The following is a 22164-nucleotide window of genomic DNA, read 5'->3' as shown; positions in this document are numbered from 1 at the left end:
CTTTCTTCTAAGTTGAAGATCCTGACCTATAATATACTTAGTTTCTTCAACTATATTGCATTATGGACAACAATTACAATTACAATCACTATATTGTGGAGAGCAAAGTATGAGCAGAGACTGAAGGCAGCACCTTCTTCCCTCTGGGATTCATACTATCCCATCACACTCGCGTTTGATTTATCGATCATATGAACGGGGGAGAGCACTTCGTCCTCTTCACCCCATAATTCTACATTTCTTAATAAATTCATTTGACAAATTTACATGTTTATTCCATAGGCTTTGTACCTCTGCCGACCCAATCTCAAGCCAGGGTTTTGCAGGACCACTGAAATGTAAAACGGCAGCATTTTCCAATATCTCTCGGCGAGCATCAGGGGTTCGATGACCAAGTCCGGCTAGATGCCACGAATGGTCAATTGGATGCACTTGTCCGTTAAAAGCGAGTAAGGCCGGTGGAAGTGCCCCTGGTTGCCATAAATCCAGTCCTGATCTAAGGCTCTGCAAGAACCATAAACAGATAATAAAGTTTGAAGGCAACAGAAAATAAAGTGTTCATAACACAAGGTATATGAAGCTGTTAGATTATCAAAAAAAAATACAGTTCAAGTTGTCTGCAATTGCAGTTGGTTTGGTTAAAAAATTCACATTTTAAACAGAACTAGTCGATTTGGTTTGGCTTTCAATTTACTTTGTACCAAAAGTGAATTGAATTCCTTTGACTCCAAAAACCAAACCGAAACACCTAAATTGGCTAAATATTTTTATATTTCGAACTTAGCCAAATTTCGTTCAGGTGTTTGTTCCCTTTTTGAATTCTCCTAGCTACCACGTGTAGTACTTTTCACTATGTGACATGGAATCTTCTCCGCTGCGGTATATTTAAGAGTCATAGCTTAACTAGATAGATCTTCTAAGATAATAAACATTGTATCTTTTGTATACTATAACTAATGTGCGTGTTTCCTGGTGCTTTTATTGCATATATGCATACACATTGTGTCTCAAAGTATCATCAGGAGAAAGATTTAGTATTACTCACTGTAAATTTTGGCTTCCATACCTCAGTGTAATAAAATTATTTCTGAGAAGTTCACAGGAAAAAGAAAATAACAGCAATTGTTTCTATATTACATCTATATAGCACGGAAATAAAAATGCTGAAATGAAATTCCGGAACATATAAAACTCGAGAAGTTCCCGTGCAACATAGCACAGAGAAGAATTTGAGATGCAATAAAACACATTCTAATGCAGCTTTGAAGAAGAGATAAACGAGTTACCTGTTCCAACCATTTACGGTAACTTGTAGTGATATTGGCTTTTCTCCAACTGCTGAGATCAAACACATTCATGCCGTAAAGCCAGGCGCATTGGTCAGGGTCCAAGTTGGATGAGATTATTGGATGAGAAAAATTCAAATAATCTTTGTATCTTCTTCCAGGGCAGCAGTTTTCCCCACACCATCCATCAATGACAGCACCAACAACTTTCTCGTCGAGATCCAATTCCCACAAAAATGATATATCACGTTGCACTACTACATCATCATCCAAGAAAACTATCTTGTTGAGATCCGGAAACAGCTGAGTAGCACATAAAAGTCAAATGATAGATCTATAATTATTACTTTAAGAAATACTATAACCAGTAACAATAATTTTGAAGCTAAAAGGTATTTTGTAGCAAGCAATCTCAAAAAATATTACTATTAGTTAAGTATAAGCAGCAAAATTTAAGATTATAACCGTTGGTTAAGATATAACCAACAGTATAATTATCATTGTTATACTTTTAGAAGCAATCCAGATTTTGTTACTTAGGACAACGTTTTATTGGTAGCAGTATATTATAATTTTTTATTGTTGTATTTTTACAGTAATAATTTTAGCATTTTTAACAGTTAAAATTACTTATTGCCAAATCTAGTATCTCTGGCAGTAATTCTTCATAGAAGATGATCATATAAAGTTTTTGAGTAATACCTCAGGAAGATAAATCCGGAGATGATTCAAAAGAGAAAGAGAGCTAGGATTTAAAGCCTGCAAAGTTCCTTTCAGCTTTCCTTCATGCTGAAAGACTTCTTCTTTCATATTAGTGTAGTAATGGCTCCAAATAAGGTGATGAATCTCTAACATCTCTTTAACTCCAACATTCACATCCTTGGACCAGTCATATTGGTGCAATCCCTTAATTTCTACAACTGCTGAGTTGATAGGATTAATAGAAAACCATGCATGCATGGGAGTGTAAGTTTTTTTATCAGTGATTATGTGGAACACCAATTTTTCAGGGCTAACTGAGTTTTGAACGGTAGAAGAGATAACAACAGAGGCAGCAAGTACATTGTCAGTTAAGAGAACAACGTGATGAAAGGAAGGGTCTGCCAAGCGAGAAACATATTCAGGTGAAGGTAAACGAGATCTAGCAATGGCATTTACTGCATACTCTTCAGATAATTTGAGGCAAAGGCAATGTAGGCTTTTTGGTATGCCATGTGATGCTAAATGCCAGTAAATTGATTCACGTTGTCTAGCTAACCGCATCTTGTGCTCCATTTTTGATAGCTGAAATATTAGACCAAAAAATCAAGTTCTAAGGTGTTAAGAGAATAATGAGAGATGGCATAACAATGATGTGAATGTGCTGCTTATAGTGCGCATAAATCATCGAATATAGGTTCTTAATCACTGGTTAATCTTATGTGGCCAATGATTGTGATCATGGTTCATATAAAAAAAAAAGAGAACTATCCTAAACATAGCAATCACACGAAGTAGCACAATATGTTGTTATTTCTTCACTGTAAATTCCGGGTAGAGCTTGTCAAATAATCAATCAATCCAAAAGTTTAAGTGGTTAAGTGAGACTTCAATTACAATTTTATTATCTCTAACAGACCCCATAAGCATATACCCATTAGACTTGAAATGTGAATAAAACATACATTGTGATCAAATATTAAATAAACTAAATGGCAGCTGTTAAGGATCAAATTCTAGACCTCTCTGTAATAAAACCTTATACCATATCAAATAACCAATCATTCTAAAAACTTAAACCGCTAGATGAAACTCCTAGGCTTGTATCATTTCCAACAGAACTAAACATGTATGCAGATTCAACAACACAACCACTCTTAACTGGTTCTGTCAGACGCTTAGATTTTCATCTGATCAAATATTTGCACACTACGAAATATCATTCAGCAAATGTAATGCATACTACCTTACTAATGAATCTGTTAAAGAGCCATTTATGTAGAGAATAGAAAACTTGCAGTAAAATATAAGGTAAGAGGAAGGATGCTTACTATTGATGTCAGTGTTGAAATGGAAACGTCAAAACTGAAAACATATGTTGACTATTGATATCGGTGTTGAAACACAAACATCAAAACAGTAAACAGTAAAAGGCTATTAATAACTCTGTTCTACAAACCGAACAAGTGGCTGAACCGGTATGGCCATCGGTTTTCCGGTTCAACCGGTTCCCTCTTAGCAATTTTTATGTCCCAGCATCAAGAAATCCAAGGTAAAATTGTCAAATACCAAGAAACCGGCCGGTCAATCGGATTTTAAAAACTTGTCGGCTCGGTCCTATTCGGTCAGTCCAATCCGGTTTAATCGAATTTCCGATTTTTAGAAGTTAGTTGGACCATACAACTAGCCGGTCCTCGATTCAACCGGCTGAACCAGCCAGCACAATCCGGTTCTAATCACTGATTGATATAAGAATAGATTATAACTTATAACTATAGCGTTTCGGAGTTTGATTTATTCTATTTTATTTACAAATAGTCATCAAGGAGGATTACATAAAAAAAATTAGGATTAGCTGTAAGCATATCATCTAAACTTCAGCTTAGTTTTGCAGTGATCAATTGCTAATGTCAACTATAAAGATCGATCGAATAGGCATATCCAACTTTATCTAAATCTTCTCCCAGAACATTATGTAAAAGCCCTTAGGAATCACATTCTATTCCATAATGAACTACACTATAATTTTAAACAAGAAGCTAAGCAATAAAGACCATAATTATACAACCAAACAAACTACTTTTGATGCCCAAAAAGAGTGGTCCCAACACGAACCTAACTTAAGTAATGAGAGCATCATATCAGGACTGTAATAATTCATTTAAAAGATGCCTATGCATGCATCTTTAGGAGTATACCGAATGATGAAAAAGAAGCCCAGATATAGAACTCTCACTCTTCTTAGCATGGATAATGATGGTACAACAACTACCAGCCATTCAATCCTGTGCTTCCCAGCACTATACCTTCATGCTCTTATCAACCAAAGAATTTATTAGTACTTCAACAAAAGTGATTATCAAATCAGTACAATTTTTCTATATGGTTACAGCATCTAGATGGTTGGCTATAAGTCAAACTCAAATTGGTGGGAAAGTTAAGCACTTTGGAAGTATCTGCGTAGTCATATTGAGAACATAATTATTCTCACAAAGTAAAATGCCACCAGAATTAGATAACATACTAATATGATTCCGAAAGTTGGTGAGATTTGATTATCATTTGAAAATAGCTAGGATGTGAATGCAGGAAAGCTAACATTTAGAGCATCATAGAAACATAAACAAACGATATTTGAATTAAAGTATAAATGTCACCACAGTATGAGGGTGTGATCGATCCACGTCGAGTTGAAACACTGTCAAACTCGAACTTGATTCGGCACAAAAGTATAGAATTGAAACTCGACACAAGCTCAATTAAGGGTGTAGCCTATCCACATATATATTTAAGGTATAAATGTAAATATGTATAAGCATTAAGGATAAAGTAGTAAATTATTTTAAACTCGATAACTTTCATGATTTTTTCTAATTGAGTACTTGGATACGCGAACTCAGGTCGAAATTAACTTGAGTCGTTCGAGATTGACCTCAACTTGATTGACATTGAGTTGATTTTAATTATTTTTCGATTCAAGCTCGAGTAGCCTGCTAATTGCCTCAATTTGGTTAATACCCCGAAAGTGTTGCATACAATTGGGAATACTATTTCTATTGCAATATTGAACTCTTTTTTTATCTGCTGGATTTCTCATATTAAAATCTTCAAGAAAACAATCTTTTATTATTTTAAACCAAAATTAATTACCAGATATTTATGAGTTCAAGTGTTGAATTCTATTTGAGCATAAAAACATATATTCACCAACTCCAAGAAGAGAACTCGTGACCAATAATAGCCAAAAAGACATTACACAAGAAACAGCCAAGTAAAGAGAATACAACTTGAAAGTGTACAAATAGAAACATACCATGGCCTTAGTTCTGAAAGCAAAAGACTTTATGTCTTGTCTTTTTGATGTCATCTCCTTCACGAGCTCGTTAAATGATTCAGTAGAATCATCCATTCTTTCATCATTATTAATCCCACCTTCTTTTGCTTCCAACAATGCTCTTGTCAGCTCTTCTCTCAGCTTCTTTTTTATCATGCATTGTTTACACATACATGCAACATTACAATAACAACATTACAAAAAATCATGATATGACTAATCAAACTTCTTTTAGCCATTAAATTAAGAAAGAATATAAAATAAGTACAGCCTTAGATCAATAGAAGCCACATAAGTTCCATATCAATAGCTTAATTAAGAATAATACTTCTAAAGGAGAAAATAATTCTTAACATATAATTGTTTTAAATGTTTTATATTTAATCAATAAGAATTTAATACAAGTTATATAATCTAAATTATATTTAAAATTTTATTGTTTTTTTTATTATTAGGGAAGGGAAGAATTTGTGAGCGGAATTGGGCCTACGATTTAAATTGAATGTTGGTTTTAAAATTTTATTGTTGGAGATAGTTAAAAAGATTAAAAATAAAAAAATACTACTTAGATTTGACCGTGTTGACGTATTGATGACACTAAGCTGACATTACATATGTACGCACACTAAGAATTCATGTTTTTCACTTATTCCACTAAAACGTTATGTATTGGCAAAAAGAAATGATTCCACACTCAACCAATAATTGAATTTATTGTATGCATCAAGTTGATAATATTATTATTATTGCTGGACAACTGGCCACGTGGATCTGAAAGCAACTAGGAAAAACCGACACTGCCAAAAATGAGTTTTATCCTCACACTGTATATATACCAACAAATTTTCATTCTTTGCAATAATATTATACTTCCTCCATTGTCTCATAGAATTTTTTTTTTTTATGTCCTATTTTAGTTAACAATTTTTCATAATAAGATTTCTACACTGATATTTTTGTTCTTTTCAATTGATTTATTCAAAAAATCTTTTTTAAAAAAATATGATGCATTGAATAAAATATAAGACATAAATGTAAAATTACTACATTTTTAAGAGGGAGTAATTGGCTATACCAAAATGCCACAAACCTTTATTTAGTTTAACAGAAATGACATTCATTGCAACCTTAGGAAAAAATTTTCCTATTGGTCACAAATTTGATGGCTTACTACTTACTCTCCTTGTAACTCAAAGTGATGTATTCAGTTTGAGAGTTTCAGGATTGAACTTGAGAGTTTTATCATAATTAAAAAAATTAAAAATGATGATTTAAGGATCGATTATCCACCCAATAAAGTTGAATTTTAAAATTATCACAAAGTTAAACTTCACAAATTTGTTTTTTAGAATTTATTATCACTGGACCACTGTTCTTAAATAGACATTTATGTAAGAGATAAAATGACCAACATGACAAATTTTGACCTTATTAAAAAGACAAAGAAATTTGGCTATTCTAAATTGACTAATAATAGTACAGAATATAGACTATGTAGTATAACAAAAAACATAGGATAAGAATAATTTTTTATTTAAAATTAGAATTAAATAATAAATAAGGATCAATCCAGCTGTCTATCCATAAGACTATTAAAAATAATATTTACTCTCTATTCCTTTTTAAGTGATATTTAAAATGTATACACATGCATATTTAAAATCTAATAATTAGTCTTTATTTAGAAGAAAAATTCCCTTTAAATGGTAATATGATCAATTTTTATAAAAGCTAACATTACTCGACTATATTAACAGTGTAAATAATAAATAAGGATAAAGTTTAGTAAAACAAATTTTTAATAGAATGTAAGATTGTGAAATGATCATTTTTAAAATTAAAATGAATATTTAAAACACAATTAACTATAAACACAACAATTACAAGATAGAATTAAAACAAACAAACAGAACAGCAACAAAAGAAAATGCATTTAAAGAAAACACATGCAATACTTCAGAACTGGATCACCACATCCATAAATAGCCAATTAGCTATTCATTTCTGCTGCCACTATAACTGCACGTGTCAAGCCATAGCACATTGCCAGTTGAAAATAGAAGAAACTACATATTTACGCTTTTTTTCATAAAATACGAAAAAATATGTTTTTTAAACTTTTGTTTAAATACGCTCTTCTTTCAACATATTTTAAATTTAACATATTTTTATCTCACTTCAAATTTTATTTACATTTGATTGACTTGATCCATTAATTTCATATAGACCTGATTTAGGTTAGAATTTAAACAATATCTAGAATTATAAAAGGGCATTTTTGTCTTTTGAATTATTTTTTCACTTACCAGAGATGTGTCACTCCCGCCCAAAAACCTCCATCCTATACAATCTGCAAAAAGCAAAGAAAAAAATAATTAATTTATAAAATTGATAAAAAAAATTAAATTTGATAGTGAAAGCAGCATGAATTTTCAAAAACCAAGGACTAATAGTCAAAGAAAAAAAGGGTTAAACAAATTTATTTATTTTACCTAAAGAAGAATTGCAAGCCGTGGCAGATTCAAGTACTAAAAATGCAATTCTAACAAAAAGAAAGGGCAAAACTATAGCAAGAACCAGCAAAACCGGCAACAATGTCCGGCCAGATATCCGGCGATTCGCCGCCGATCCTTTTCCTCCCCCTCCTCCGCCTCCTGGTATATTCAATCTCTTAATCCCAGTAGTTGATATGTAAAACTTCATATTGATTCCTCTCTTAAGCTCTCCCTCACTAATTTGCAGCACTTCATCAGCTTCAATTCCATATCACAAATCTCTGCAACAAATAGTTACCAGGTACATCAAAAACTAAGAAATGGGTATTGAAATTAGTAACAAAATAATGAGATTAATTAAGTCCTGATTGAAATACACATAAGTTAAAGAATTTTACCTGTGATTTGTTCTTGTTGTGAAGTGAACGAGTGAGAGTGAGTGAGAATTTTGATTGTGTTGATCACGCTTTCTAATATATACGGTTAATTAGTGTGGGTGTGACGACAGTAGAATATTACTATATTTTGTTACAGTTGGAGTGGGTGAAACAGAAATTTGTTTATTTTTCTTTATTTTTGTTGATAAAAGCCAAAATAAATGCCGCGTTTAAAGCCGCGGGAAAATAATTATACAAGGGAAAATGCTTTTTGAGACACTTGAATTTTTTGGGGACATGATATAGATGTGACATTAACAAATTATTTCCTTTAATTTTTTTAACCAACTAATTGGTATTTTAAGTTTAAAAAAAAAAATCCCCTAAAAAAGAAAAGTTAAAAAATAACATTACAAAGAGTGTTGTGTTGTGGTATGTAATTTTTCAGTAAAAAAAAGTTATTTTTATTTTTATAATTATTATTTTAAATTAGAATAGAGATTTATATGATCTCAAAATCGAAAAAATTACAAATGTAATTCACGGGATAAAATCGATGACCTGGCATAAAATAAGTCGCCTATTCTACAAACACAAACACCCGGATCACATATCTCTTTACAAGCAGTTCATCCAATTAGCGTGTTATTTGGTGACGATACGACACTGATACATTATTCTTATTAGTTATAATAGTTAAACTAAAAATGGTATTTTTGAAAATATAAAATGTCAAATATTATTTCTAAAAACATTAAAAGGTTGTGTTGCAAACTCATTTTTTTATATCTAATTTTATAAATTTATGTATTTTATGATAAATCATGTAATTTCTAGTAATATTAATTATCCGAAGAAAATGCACTATGCTTTTTTTGAAATTTTTACTAGAATACATTCTGAGTTTTTGCTGTTGTAAAATAAATTTTGTTAACTTTTTTTATGTTTTAAATATATTAAACTCTAGCAATAATCTATTAAGAGCGTATTTTTACAACAGAAAAAGACTAAAATATATTTTTGCAGACATTTAGCTGAAATATATATTTTTATAAAACAAACCCTAATTCTTTTAACAGGAGGAGCTGGACATGACTACATTAGCAAAGCTCATGAGGCCCATCCCTAACCAGGCTCAGCCTGGCCTGCTAAATGATCCATCAAATCTAGTAGCCCAGAGATAGAATTTAAACCAACTAGCATCAGTTGTTTTGGCATTCTCCGGCAGCTGCTTCCGATTCTGAATCTGTCGCCGGCGACACTTGAAATATAAGGTTGGCTCAATAGCATGTTATTCCGTTCTCGTATTGATTGTGTTTATTAATTTATCGAAGCTTTTACCGATGCTAGAATTTATTTGATGTACCTAATGAGTATGATCTTAAGTTTTTGAAGCCTGAAATCAGCTTTTAGATGGAGATTTTGTTCTAAGCTCAGTGACTGTGAAAGTCTTAAACAATGCATCCATTTAATATAGTTCATGTTTGCTAATTCTCGTGTTCGGAAATGTCGAAGTTGCTCGAATTCAATCCTTTCAAGTTAATCAAAAAAGAAATCAAATATGTGAAAAAATGACATGATTTCTTAAAAGCTTGATTACGATTTTTGTTTCAAACGTGGCATTAGATGTAAGCTGGTGCTAAGTAGATTGTGCATTACAAGAACACATCAGTAGGATAACGTGCTTATATGGAATCATAACATTGCTGGATTTGTCTTTCATTTCTTGGGAAAATGTCGATGCATAAACGACAATGAAACAGTCATTGGTTTAACAGTTGTACTTAGCTGCAACTATTGTTGAGATTTTGTCTTTTAATTGATAATCATCTAAATTTTTGTTTTTCTTAGAGCAAATGGATTAAGCTATTCTTTGCCTTCCTCTGTTTACAGCAATGTTGAAACGTGGTAGCAAATCAAGGGCTTGGCTTGGATTTCAAAACTATTGGGTGCCTGTTTCAATCACTTGTCTGGTTCTGGTTGTTTTATGTTTAGTAGCGAATTTTGGCAATGATGGCAAAAGGACCTACTCTTCTGTAGGATTGTCATCGCAGGAACTGAATGCTTTTGAGCCTGAGGAGTTTCACCCAACTGTAGAGTTTAGAAATGGTACCGATGTGATATGGCAAATACCCGATTCACCAAAAGCAGTCCTCTTTCTGGCTCACGGATGTAATGGAAGAGCTGTCAACTTTTGGGAAAGATCTCCTGGATGTGCTAATTGCATTGGTTTGCCCGAGGAAAGGCTTCTTGTGCTTCACGCGCTTGCTAAGAAATTTGCAGTTCTGACAATATCAAGTGCAGGTAGATGCTGGACTTTTAGAGAAGAATTGTTGATTGTTAAAAATATTATAAAAACGTGGGTAAGGAGGAATGAGCTTGAAAAGCTACCGCTTGTTGCTTTGGGGGCTTCTTCTGGTGGATACTTTGTCTCTGCACTTGCCACCACCAGTTTAAGATTTAGCAGCATTACCATTATGATTGCTGAAGGAATATTTGATCGAATTGATATCACAGATAACTATCCGCCAACACTTTTTGTGCATATGCCTAAAGATTTATCTAGACAACAAAAGATAAGCGAAGCAGTTGAAATTCTAAAGAATAAAGGCATTGATGTTGCGGAGGTTGAGTGCATTGAGTTCCCTTTATCACCAAGTCTTTTAGCTGATAGAATTCCCAGACTTGATCATACTGTTTCTGCGAGGTTGTTTAAGCTGTTTCAGGATAAGGGCTTTATTGACAGGAATGGATATATGAAGAAAGACGGGCGAGCTACAAACTGGAAAGCAGCTCTACGTGATACTAAGGATCTTTTATTAGATGAAAATTTGGTCCAACATGTTCAGGAGGAACTAAATCTTGCATTTGCATACCATGAAATGACTAGCTTGCAATCTCAGCAAATCTTTAAATGGTTTGAATCTCATATGGAGTAGTCACAAGTCAGGACATTATAAAAGACATGTTTCCTTCCTCGAGATTGAAAGAGTAAATTTCCAACTGAAGTTTGTACTTTGTATGGAAAAGAAGAGAAGATTTTCCAGCTCAAGTAAGACGAAGCCTAAAAGCTGAAGAATGGGTTGCCTTTAGAATCACCCTGATTCAGCATCAAACTCCATTATCTTTTACCATGTTCCAAAAAAAGGAAAAAGAGGAAGTAAGCATTTGAATCCCTTACAAGCTGCAAAGCCTGCAATAGCAGAACTTGACTTTTGCATAATTTCTAGAGGGAAATTACTGATTACGAGATGTAACCAGGATATATGCTGGCCACTGATTTGTGAGAAAACTAACATGAGCTCAAAATTTATGATTGTCGAATGGTTGAAATTTCTATTGAATTATTTAGTTGTTTATGTGTCAATAATGACTTCTATTTGAAGCAACAGCTGTTGTAGTTTAGGAATTAAGATTATGAGAGTTTCAGTTTCAAGCATAAACGTAAACGTCTGCCAATGCTAGTTAGAAGAAATGACATCTATTTGTTATAATTCACCGTCAGAGTTCAACTTAAATGTACTCCTGAAAGACACGATATAAAGTGTTGGCATTCGGAAAACTGCAAGCAGTCTGTGCATCTAAATGTGGTCTATGATATCAATATGATAATTATCTTTTATCAGATAAAAGAATGGCTTATAGTTAAATGCGTTTACATTTTCTACAATGTGATTAAAGTGATAAACATTGTTATTTATTGTTCCTAGGTGGTGGAGCTGTAAGTGAACTACTGAGCTTGGTACTCTCTGTTCTCCAAATAAAAAAAGAGCGACTCATTTCATCAGTGTTGGTTCCTTTGCTAACTTATCGGTATCGGAGCCACAATTTTGAGTTTAAGGTAATATCTATCACCTTTTCATCTTGAAATTAAGGAGAAAACATGCATTTAAAGAACATCTGATAATTTTCCTTTACTTGCACGTTACTCATTTTATATCTATGCAAGCCTACAACGCGAGCATATGCACCTTATAATAACAGAACCTAATGTAACAGTTTTATTATTTTAGGATCATTAGATGCTAGATTAAGTTCATTAGCCAGATAATAATTAGCACTGATGATCCAGTAATTCGGGTCGGCTACATGAATTCTCTTTCTCCATTCAATATGATTTTGGGCGACCCTTATAGAAAGACCAAGAGCTGCTAGATCATTGTGTCCCACTTTTCTTAAAGTTTGCTTAGGTCTTCCTCTCCCTATCTTCAGTCCATCGATTTAATATCTTCAACCTAATAACGATCATTATTTTTTTTCCTTCGTAAAAGTAATTTAATTAGCTAAATTATTATTGGTGTTTCATACTTACAGGTAAAATCAAGTAATGCTATCATCTAAAATGCTAAAATACTATAAGAAAATCTTATAAACTTTTGTAATACCACTTTTAAAAACTGTGTATATATAATACATGCATTAAATTTAAAATAGTTTAATGGGGCTCTAACTCCCGGTTATTCCCTATTCTCTCCGCCCCTGCCACTAGTCTTTGCTTTCATTTTTTTACCAAATGACAGCTGTTCTTTTCCACTCCCACTCTTATTATGTGGGTTGGTATGGTTGTATATTTCTATTAATTGTGATGCTGACCCTATCCTTGTATCTTTGTGTTTATTGTATAAGTTGAACTTTTGTTCAAAACAGGACTATTAGTTAATGACTTTAAAGAGTTTCAGTTTTCTTTCTGATATGACATTAAAGTTTGTAAATAAGGGAATTTAAGTGCGTAGCAACCAAAGACTATGCTTATTGAATGTGCTTTATATCTTTTCCCTCCATGGTTGTTGGCACATCATATTTTAATTGCTTTATATATATGTTTATGAGCTATGTCATTATCAGGCTTGATTTCCTTATCCATTACTATAATCAATTTTAAGTCGTGGGTTTATACTAAGAAAACGTTTGTTAACTTTGCATCTACCAAACAAATAGCATGATGAGATCCTCTCTTTTATAACCATACTTTCCTTGTAGAATTTCCTGTATTCAGAGATGTTGCTTACAATAAAGTTAGGAATGTTCTTCTTCACTCATACCAAGACTTTTGGCTGACCAAAATTTTATCTGTTGTCCACTTGATTGCAAATTGACAGAAGGGCTCAAATCTTAGACTATTGAACATATGTGTATCAGAATTTTGATTTCCAAACCAGATTTCAAGATTAATCATGTTTTAGAATAATATGGACATGAACACTTACTCTAGCAAGCTAGGAGCAAGAAACAGAACCAAAACCAGATAAGATCCATCAGCAGAGCCAAGGTTTTTTTTTCCTAAATTCTAGACTTGTAGTGAACCCATATCTGAAATTTGTAAATTAGTTTGAGCATGCATGGACAAGAGATTGACTTAAATTTCTTGCAGCTGTGCTGTCTATAGATAGCCAGCAATGAATATCTTCATGCACTACTGTCTGCATTTACTATTGCTATACGTATTGATCATTCAATTCTCATTTACTATAAAAGATACCAGATCTTCAATGTGGTCTACTTTATAATTAATATGACATTGGCTCTATCTCACATAAAAATTTTCCTGGTCACGTTATGCCTGTCAGACAATTAGATCACAGCTATCTATTGTATAGAGAAGGAACATATTACAATAGAAACTGCAAACTTGACATATTATGCTGTATTTCCTGCAAATTCCTTCTGGCATGTTTTCTACGATTCCTTGAAATTTTGTTGGGTTGCACTCATTTTCCATCCTAGTCATTTTTAAGCATTTGTTTATTAAGTATTAGTTTGTTAGCTTGTGTTTTTCTAAAAAAATTATTTTCGTGTTAACCATTATAAGCATAGATATACAAATTGCAATAAGGTATATGACAAATAGAAGTATTTTGAAGCCAATAAAAATTAGAGTTTTATCTTGTTATTTCCTTTTTCGCATCTCATATGGACAAAATTCATATATTTATCAAAGATGTGAACCCTAGTTACTAATGTATATATCTATAAAAAAGATGTGTTATAGATGAGAGTTTTATTTACTTACTCCATTGCTTATATTTTTAATAATTTGTCAGGCGTAGTTAGATTTATAATTGGGGCTGTCTTAAGATCTAGCTAGGGTAGGTCAAAAAACAAATATCTTCAGGATTTAATGACACTAGCTACTAGTATCATTAAACATTTAATAGTTCAAGACTTAAATAGTGAAACTCAAAGGAAATAATAATAAATCTTATTAAAACTAAATAACACATCAACTTAAAAAGCATTTAAATGTCTCAACACTGTCTATCCTCATGACTATGATAATTAATGATAATAATAACATCAGAGATATCTCTTAATTAAAATATTACCAACATTTAATAATGAAAAGTCTTGATTAACAAAGCACACACACCACAAGATATTTAAGAATTGAAGGGGACTTGTTCAGTTTCTAGGCTTGAGTCTGCCCTCGTTGGCTAGCTTAAAGAGCTGTCCTTGAGCGGCTGCAGCCTTGTCGTTGCCTAATGCAGCAAGGAAACTCTCCCTAACTTGCCTTGTTGTCAAAGGAAACTTGTGGCTAACCATAGAGTTGAGCAAGGAAGCAGTTCCTTCTCTATAGAGTGCTCCATAACCATCAGTACGTGTATTAGAAAGTGCTTGTGGCAAGCTCATGCCTGCTCCAAATCCTGGCAAGCTAGTCGTTCCAAAGACATTTCCTACTGTTCCCCACCAGCCCAGCACTCCCCATATTAGTCCAGGGTGAGTCCTCCAGTAGCTGTAAAATCAGCAAACATGGATGTTAATACTTTTACTAAAATTAAAACTGCATTATCAACATGTACATATAGTCCATGTGCGTTTGTTTCGGTTTGAACCGAACTGAAATTTTGAATTTTTAAGAAAATTAAAGTATATCGGTTCGGTTGATTTTCCAGTATGGTTTGGTTTGAATAAAAAATAAACTAGAATTTTTCTACTTTCCAACCGAACCATACTGAAAACCATTTTTTTTTATAATTTCAAACCAAACAAAATTCGTCAGTTTGGTTATTTCATTTGATTTGGTTTTTCACTTTCCTACGTGTGTCACATTGCCTTGCTAAAAAACACATAATTTGATAGATTTTGTTTGATAAACTAGAAGTTGAGAGAAAGCTTACTTGCAAGTGTAGGGAGAGTTAGGGTCAGGAATGTATGGAGGTGACGGAACGTAGGGGGTGCTTGGAGTAGGGGTTGAGGGTGTGGGATCGTAGGGGGTGCTTGGGGTCGGGGTTGAAGGTGTGGGAACGTAGGGGGTGCTCGGAGTTGGGGTTGAAGGTGTGGGAACGTAGGGGGTGCTCGGGGTTGGGGTCGAGGGTGTAGGAACGTAGGGGGTGCTCGGGGTACCATGTGAAGGGGGATAGTAACTACCACCACCTCCTGAAGGAGGATTTGATGGAGTTGATGGCGGGGTTCCGCAATTTCCGTGTGAAGGGGATGGGTTTGATGGAGTAGAGTGATGTGGTGAGCCACCATGCGATGGCGAACCATGGTGGGATGGTGAACCGTGAGACGGTGTAGGTACATGAGAACCTGCCATTACAAAACATCATAGAATCAGCTGATAGTTACTCGACAGCTTAGAATTTCTATACTAACGTAAAAAAAAAAAAAAAAAAAACCTGTAGGAGGAGTTCTAGCATGTGGGTCTGGAGAGTAGTAGGTCTTCTGTTCTTCAAAGGTGGTTGTAGCAGTAGCAGTAGCAGCCATTACAGGAATAGCCAAGTTTTGGAGAAGCAAGCCAACCACCAAAACCCACATCTGAACTGAGGCCTGCTGCTTGCCTTTCTCATTTCCCATGGCTGAAGAACACAAAAAAGAAGAAAGATTTTGGAAGGTGTAGTGTAGAAGGAAGTGGAGGTGTGATTATATAGGATTGACAGATAATGAGAAGTAAATATTGGCAGGTCATAGAGGAGGGTGTTAGTTGATGTGTTTCAGAATGGTATTAATGCTTAGTATTTAATGACTTCTGCTGTTGCAATAACACTCTCTACTCACCATAAACTCATAATTCACATCTACATGCTCATCTCTCCCTTCCTTTTTTACTCAGTAGATAAGCTAGAAAACAAAACTTGCATTACTGACTTCTTCCTGAGAGTTGTAAATGTCCATTATAGTTTTTCTTGGCTTAGATTGTGCTATAGTTACTTGATTTTCCTTGTAGTTTGAATTAATCCTGTTATAATAGTTATCTCAAGTGAATTGATGTTGCTGAATTTCAATGAGGTTTTAATCAAATTATGCTGGAATGGTTGCAATGTTTGGGATACAAGGCAAAGAACAAAAAGGTTATAAATTGACATTTATAGAGGCATGTGACATGTTGACATGCACCTGAGTAGAGTTTTGATGGTTTGAAATAAAATCAAAAATTAAGTGTAGAATTTAGCAGTGATAAACAGACATGGTTCCATTGTTTAGTGCCATATTGTTAATTAGTAGTATAAATCTTAGCCCTTTTGTAATATCATATAGTACTCATGATGATAGGAACAGTTTTTTGGAAAATCATTTCTGATTGTACTTGCTGGTAAAGATGATCCACTAAAAGTATGGAGAAGAAAACAGCCTAAAATCGGTAGTTTTTTTAAAAATATGCATTTTTTACACCCTCCATGTTTTCACTCTTAATCCAATGGTTTTTATTTTGTACGCTCCGTATTGAAGATGTATTTTAAGAAATCTGCTACATTATTGTAATGTATAGTTTGTAGGTAAAAATAAAATGTTAAAGTGAAATTTGTTAGATACAGATAATTTTTTTGGGATAAAATTGTATTTTATGGAAAATAAGATATTTTTTGGATGGGTTTATGTTTTTTTTTTTTAAATATTTATAGGTATGCCAGCTGGTGCTGCAAAAGCCCTGAAACTAAGTGATAAATGCAATATTTTGAAAAAGCTTTTAGATCCCAACATAACCACTACAACCTCAAAAGCTCTGTCTAGGCCCATATTAAACAAGATGTTATGAATATTATCTGTAGTTGAATTCTTGACACTAGGTTGGTTCCTGAAGAAAAATGGGTAAAAAAAGGAAAAGGGCTTAATTGGATTAAAAAAAAACTAGCAAGAATTTGTTTCCTGTAACAGATGGGTGATTTCATTTAATTGTTTTGACCTAACCGATCTATCTCCATCCTCAATTGCTGAAACAAGCTAACATTAATTGAGGCCATATTTGGTGTATAGAAATTAATAAGAAATAAAATAATTATTTCATATGTAATAAGTGTTTCTTGTTTTAGTTTAAACTTTGAATAAATAATTGCAATTTTATGAAATTATAATTTTTATGGAATAAGTACTCTCTTAAAAACAAAAGAGAAATATTATATTCTAGATGTATTCTATAACATGAATCAAATATAGCTAGTTGGTTGATGTATAGACCTAAATCATATAATTGCTATAATCTGATTTCTTTGTGTAGAAACATTTCAAGGCTAAACCTAATTTTGAGAAAGGGTAGCTCAAATGGTATAAGCGTTGAGCAGTAAATTGTTAGGTCATGGATTCGGTTCCTCCCCACAGGCGCTCCCCTTTTCCAAATTATCAAAAAAAAAATAAAGGTGAATTTTTAAAAAATATGGTAAATTTGTGGTGAAATCACGATTAGATTTACAAGTGAATTAGAATTAAGTCAGGACTGAAAAAAAATTATGGATTCGTTAGCTATTGAAAATCACAAAACATTTAATTTTTAAAAATACGATCTCATTTTAAAAATTAAAATATTTTTTACGTTTTTATTTTTGCCCATAAAAAATGATTTTTTTCCTTGAAAAAGCATATTCTAATTTTTTGACCCATTTTAGATTCTTTTTGTAACTTCTCCTTTGAGAAAAGTTGATAGCATGTAAGGCCTACTGGTTCAAGTAGTATGGAGTTATATTTTTCCTTTATAATGTCTCCGATACAAATCTCGTGAATTTTAAAAAGGCTTAATCCATCTAGAGGCCCCTGTATTTTACACTTTTTTTTCCGTAGATTCTTATGCTTTATTTTTGTATTATTTGGTCCTTCTACTTATCTATTTTCAACTTTCAGGTCCTTTTAAAGTTTTTTTCAATTCCTCTACTTACAATTTTTTTTCCTCCAGTCCCTATACTTACAATCTTTTTTTCCTCCAATCATTAAAAAGGACTAGAAAATTTTCAAAAAGGACCTGAAAAATAAAAATAGGTAAGTAGAGGGACCAGATAATATAAAAATGAAGTATAAGGACCTACGAAAAAAAAGTGTAAAATACAAGGGTTTTTAGATGGATTTGGCCTTTTAAAAATATGAACTACCGGAGAATTTTGTTATTTCATGGATAAACAAGTTCAATTTTGATTTGAACTAATGGATCATAAATATTTTCAGCATATGAGGAGAGGATCCTGATAAAACAAAATAATATGATGATGGGGGGTATGCATTATTACTCTTTCAAAACTCAAAATTTTGGACGGATTGTGAAGTTATGAAGTAAAAGTTAATAGGAAAAGTCTGTTGATTGCATTAGGTTTGAGGTTTAGTTGTATACACAAAAAGACAACATACTATGAAAAGCATGATGGATGACCATGATGGGATTTTAAAAAAAAAATGGACCAGCCATAAAATCCTTTTCTTCTTGAACAAAGAGTTAACGCACCCCTGTATTTATAACACATAATTATTTAATTCAATTTTTATTTATTTAAGCAAATAATTCCAAATTTTTTTATTTTTGGGTCAGATAATCCCAAAATTATATTTTAAAAATGCGTAAAATATAAATCGCAGGTGAATAATGCGAAATAAAAATTTAAAAGTTTCTTAATTGTTGCGAGAAAATTATTCAAAACTTATTTTTTGCAATAAAAATATAAATTATAGGGTTGTTTGACCCAAAAATAAAGCGTTTTGAGGTTAAATACTCAAACAAGTAAAAATCGGGTTAAATGATCTTGTGTCACAAGTTCAGAGGGCGCGTTGATCCTTTGTTTCTTTCTTTTTTGTTAGATTCAATTTTAGAAGTAAAGTTTTTTAAATAAGGTCGCGAGTTGGAACTGTACTGATATAAGAAGCCGTTTAAAATTTCGGACCAGAGTTTGCCTCCTGCAAGGGACCTACACGGCTCGAATAGGGATTAGTGTGTAAGGTTTAAAGGTGTCGTCTCACAGTTGAGAACCGTTCAGGAAACTTCATGTACCATGTACCAAAAAAAAATTAATTTCATTTTTAGGTCAAAGAAAATCAATTGAATTGGTTCAGTTTAAAGAATTAGAAATAATATTAAAATTAGTTTGGTTTGATTTTGAAAAGAATTAAACTCTAGTTGAGTTTGGTTTGAACTAATGCACGCTACTATGATCACTTTTTATGAACCAACTGTCTGGTTCAATCAGTTTGACTGCAAACCAAGGCCATTTCGGTTTGGTTCCTCTCAAAAGATTAGAAATGCGGTTCAACCTGAACCGAAAAAACTATCTGAACCATTAAACTTGCTGAACAGTTAATATAGCCATACCGGTTCGTCCACCGGTTCGGTTACGACAACAAATGATTTGGCATTGAGGAGAGAAAATGGAAGGGAGGCATATAAATTGTGAGAGAAGAAGAAGTTGTGTATTTAATCTGTCTCAACTCTCCAAACCTTAAATGAGAATGGCAGAGAAGTAGGTGAGGTAGAAACACAAATAATATTACAGTATTATTGAGTTTTTGAAGCAATGAGTGACTGATTTTCTTTCTAAAAAGATGTGTTTGAGTGGTGACCATTGATGTTTTAGCACAAACATACAGCATAAGGGTCCGTTAATATTTATTAAGAGTTAAAGCTTTTTAAGTCTTTGCCAGATGCTCTTGTCAGTTCTGCATTTCTCATCTCTCATTTTTGTTACCGCCACTTCAAATAACATACCCCTAATTTTTTTTTTTGGTACAAAAAGAGAGGCAAAGCCTTAAACACAGAAGCTAATTTCTATGAATACATCTGGTATAAGTGATACCATGAAGATCATGGGCAAGCCAAGGAAGCACACTGCTAGGAGGGATTTCATGAGAAACATAACCAATAATAGAGTCGTTGCTAACCGAAGCGAGATGGTCCGCCGTAAAGTTAGCTTCTCGATAAATATGATAGATCTTAACCACCCAACTTCTAGCCAACATAGCCTGGATTGCAGCAACAATGCTAGAAAATTGCCCTGCATCAGTATTACTCCTAATCTTCTCAACCACAGTCAGATTGTCGACTTCCAAAAGGATTTTCCTGAATCCAAGCTTCCATCCAAGTTGAAGACCATGAAGCACACCCCTTAATTCTGCCCCAAAAACAGAATCAACACCGATAGTCATCGAGAAACTACCTAACCACTGCCCACCATCGTCCCTAACAATACCACCTGCTTTAGCAAAACCTGTAATCGGATTAAAAGCACCATCTGTATTAATTTTAACCCAAGTTGGAGGTGGACAAACCCAACTAATATCAACCAAAGTCTTATTCAAAAGGTGTGAGTGCAACTGCTTCCGCTTAAAGTCCGCAGACTTAATAAACTCAACTCTCTTGAAGATATCTTGAATAACAACAGATATGGGAATTAGAGAACCATCAAACACAGAGGTGTTACGCCAACTCCAAATCCTCCAAAGAGCTACACCAAAAACACACTTCCAATCCCCCCAGTCGTTCAAAGGAGTCGTACCCAGGATATTGCAAATGAACCAATCCTCTAGAGGCATTTCCATAAATATGTTCATCAAATCTGGCGGGATAACTCTTCTCCATAGCTGCTGAGCAAACAAGCAACCCCTAAAAACATGATTCAGATCTTCAACTTCCACATGGCATCTAGGACAAGTGCTATCAGCCACCAAATGACGACGAGCACGTTCCCAGTTCGTCATTAAACTGGAGTGGGCAAACAACCATAAAAAATGACGAACTCTTTCTGGACCTCTCCATTCCCATATAATTTTCCAGATTCTATTCTCCTCATTCCAATCATGTTTCGCTAACGACGAGTACGCTGTTTTCGTTGTAAAAGAACCCGATGGAGAATGGCCCCAATACATGAAGTCACTGCCATGAGTTTCATCAGGAGCAGGGAATTTGCTGATAACATCAAGCCAAGAGTCAGAGAGAAAATCTCTTAATTTATCCCAACACCAAACTTGATCATTGGTGACAAAATAATTAGCAGTACAGTGCAGCATATCATCTGGAATAGGAGAGTTTGCCACTTGACTAAGAATCGTATTATCGCCGATCCAGGGGTCTAACCAGAATCTGATCCGTTTACCGTCACAAAGAGCCCACCTCACACCATTATAAACATTCTCCCAAATCTTGCTCAAATTTTGCCATAAATGAGAAGCCCCTTTAGTTTTCTTCAAAGCATGACACTCACTATCATCAAAACTGTATTTTGCTCGCAAAACTTTAACCCAGAAGTTATCTTTATCAGCAATAACCTTCCAGCCAATCTTCATAAGCAACGCATGGTTAAATAAGGTCATATTTTTATAGCCAAGACCCCCATTTCTTTTTGGTTGTCTAACTGTCGACCAATTAACTAAGCTCATCTTCTTAAAACCATTAGTCGAACCCCAAAGGAAACTTCGGCAACACTTCTCGATTTCCTCGCAAGTTCCTTTAGGGAGAGCCATAGACTGCATAGCATAAATAGGAACCGCCTGAATAACCGACTTAGCAAGCGTATCTCGACCAGCTTGAGAGAGGTTCTTAGCATTCCAACTGGACATACGAGCACGAATACGATCAATGATCCCTTTTGTATGAGAGCGAGTTAGCCTCCCATGGAGTAAAGGCACTCCCAAATACTTGCCTAAGTCATTAGTAATCGAAAAACCCAAATAAGAGGCTAAATTATTTCTCTCCACTGTAGGAACATTTGTGGAAAAAATAACTTTAGTCTTCTCATTATTAATACGTTGCCCAGCCGAAGCAGTAAAGGAGTCCAGCACTCCTTTCACCA

General features: G+C 33.7%; 3 protein-coding genes across 7 annotated transcripts; 1 reads left to right on the top strand and 2 right to left on the bottom strand.

Annotated features, from left to right (window-relative positions):
- Positions 1-41: 41 nt before the first annotated feature.
- LOC126677596 (probable galacturonosyltransferase 15) lies at positions 42-8344 on the bottom strand. 2 transcript variants are annotated; one of them, XM_050372286.2, is made up of 7 exons: positions 8213-8344; positions 7812-8095; positions 7626-7669; positions 5299-5460; positions 1989-2570; positions 1287-1589; positions 42-504 (listed from the first exon to the last, which is right to left on the bottom strand). In XM_050372286.2, exons 2-7 carry the CDS (start codon positions 8020-8022, stop codon positions 220-222), a joined length of 1587 nt encoding a protein of 528 aa, XP_050228243.1. In that variant the 5' UTR covers positions 8023-8095; positions 8213-8344; the 3' UTR covers positions 42-219. The 2 variants fall into 2 exon arrangements, with proteins under 2 accessions (XP_050228243.1, XP_050228241.1); XM_050372284.2 differs by having other exon boundaries at positions 5299-5463; positions 8213-8343.
- Positions 8345-9278: 934 nt separating this feature from the next.
- On the top strand, positions 9279-17133 carry LOC126677597 (uncharacterized). 4 transcript variants are annotated; one of them, XR_008790559.1, is made up of 4 exons: positions 9279-9465; positions 10085-11351; positions 11902-12032; positions 17032-17133. XR_008790559.1 is itself a non-coding variant. In XM_050372287.2 (2 exons), exon 2 carries the CDS (start codon positions 10087-10089, stop codon positions 11128-11130), a length of 1044 nt encoding a protein of 347 aa, XP_050228244.1. In that variant the 5' UTR covers positions 9279-9465; positions 10085-10086; the 3' UTR covers positions 11131-11538. The 4 variants fall into 4 exon arrangements, 1 of the variants encoding a protein (XP_050228244.1); XR_007640562.2 differs by lacking the exon at positions 17032-17133 and having other exon boundaries at positions 11902-12970; XR_007640563.2 differs by lacking the exon at positions 17032-17133 and having other exon boundaries at positions 10085-11474; positions 11902-12970.
- LOC126677598 (protodermal factor 1) lies at positions 14375-16038 on the bottom strand. The gene is made up of 3 exons (XM_050372288.2): positions 15808-16038; positions 15307-15718; positions 14375-14921 (listed from the first exon to the last, which is right to left on the bottom strand). The coding sequence occupies exons 1-3, from the start codon at positions 15983-15985 to the stop codon at positions 14591-14593; spliced, it is 921 nt and encodes a 306-aa protein (XP_050228245.1). The 5' UTR covers positions 15986-16038; the 3' UTR covers positions 14375-14590.
- Positions 17134-22164: the final 5031 nt, after the last annotated feature.

This window comes from Mercurialis annua, linkage group LG4, assembly GCF_937616625.2.
Source record: "Mercurialis annua linkage group LG4, ddMerAnnu1.2, whole genome shotgun sequence".
In the NCBI taxonomy this organism is placed as follows: domain Eukaryota; kingdom Viridiplantae; phylum Streptophyta; class Magnoliopsida; order Malpighiales; family Euphorbiaceae; genus Mercurialis; species Mercurialis annua.
Note: the sequence above shows the minus strand (reverse complement) of the source record. Positions and strands in the feature narration are given on the sequence as shown.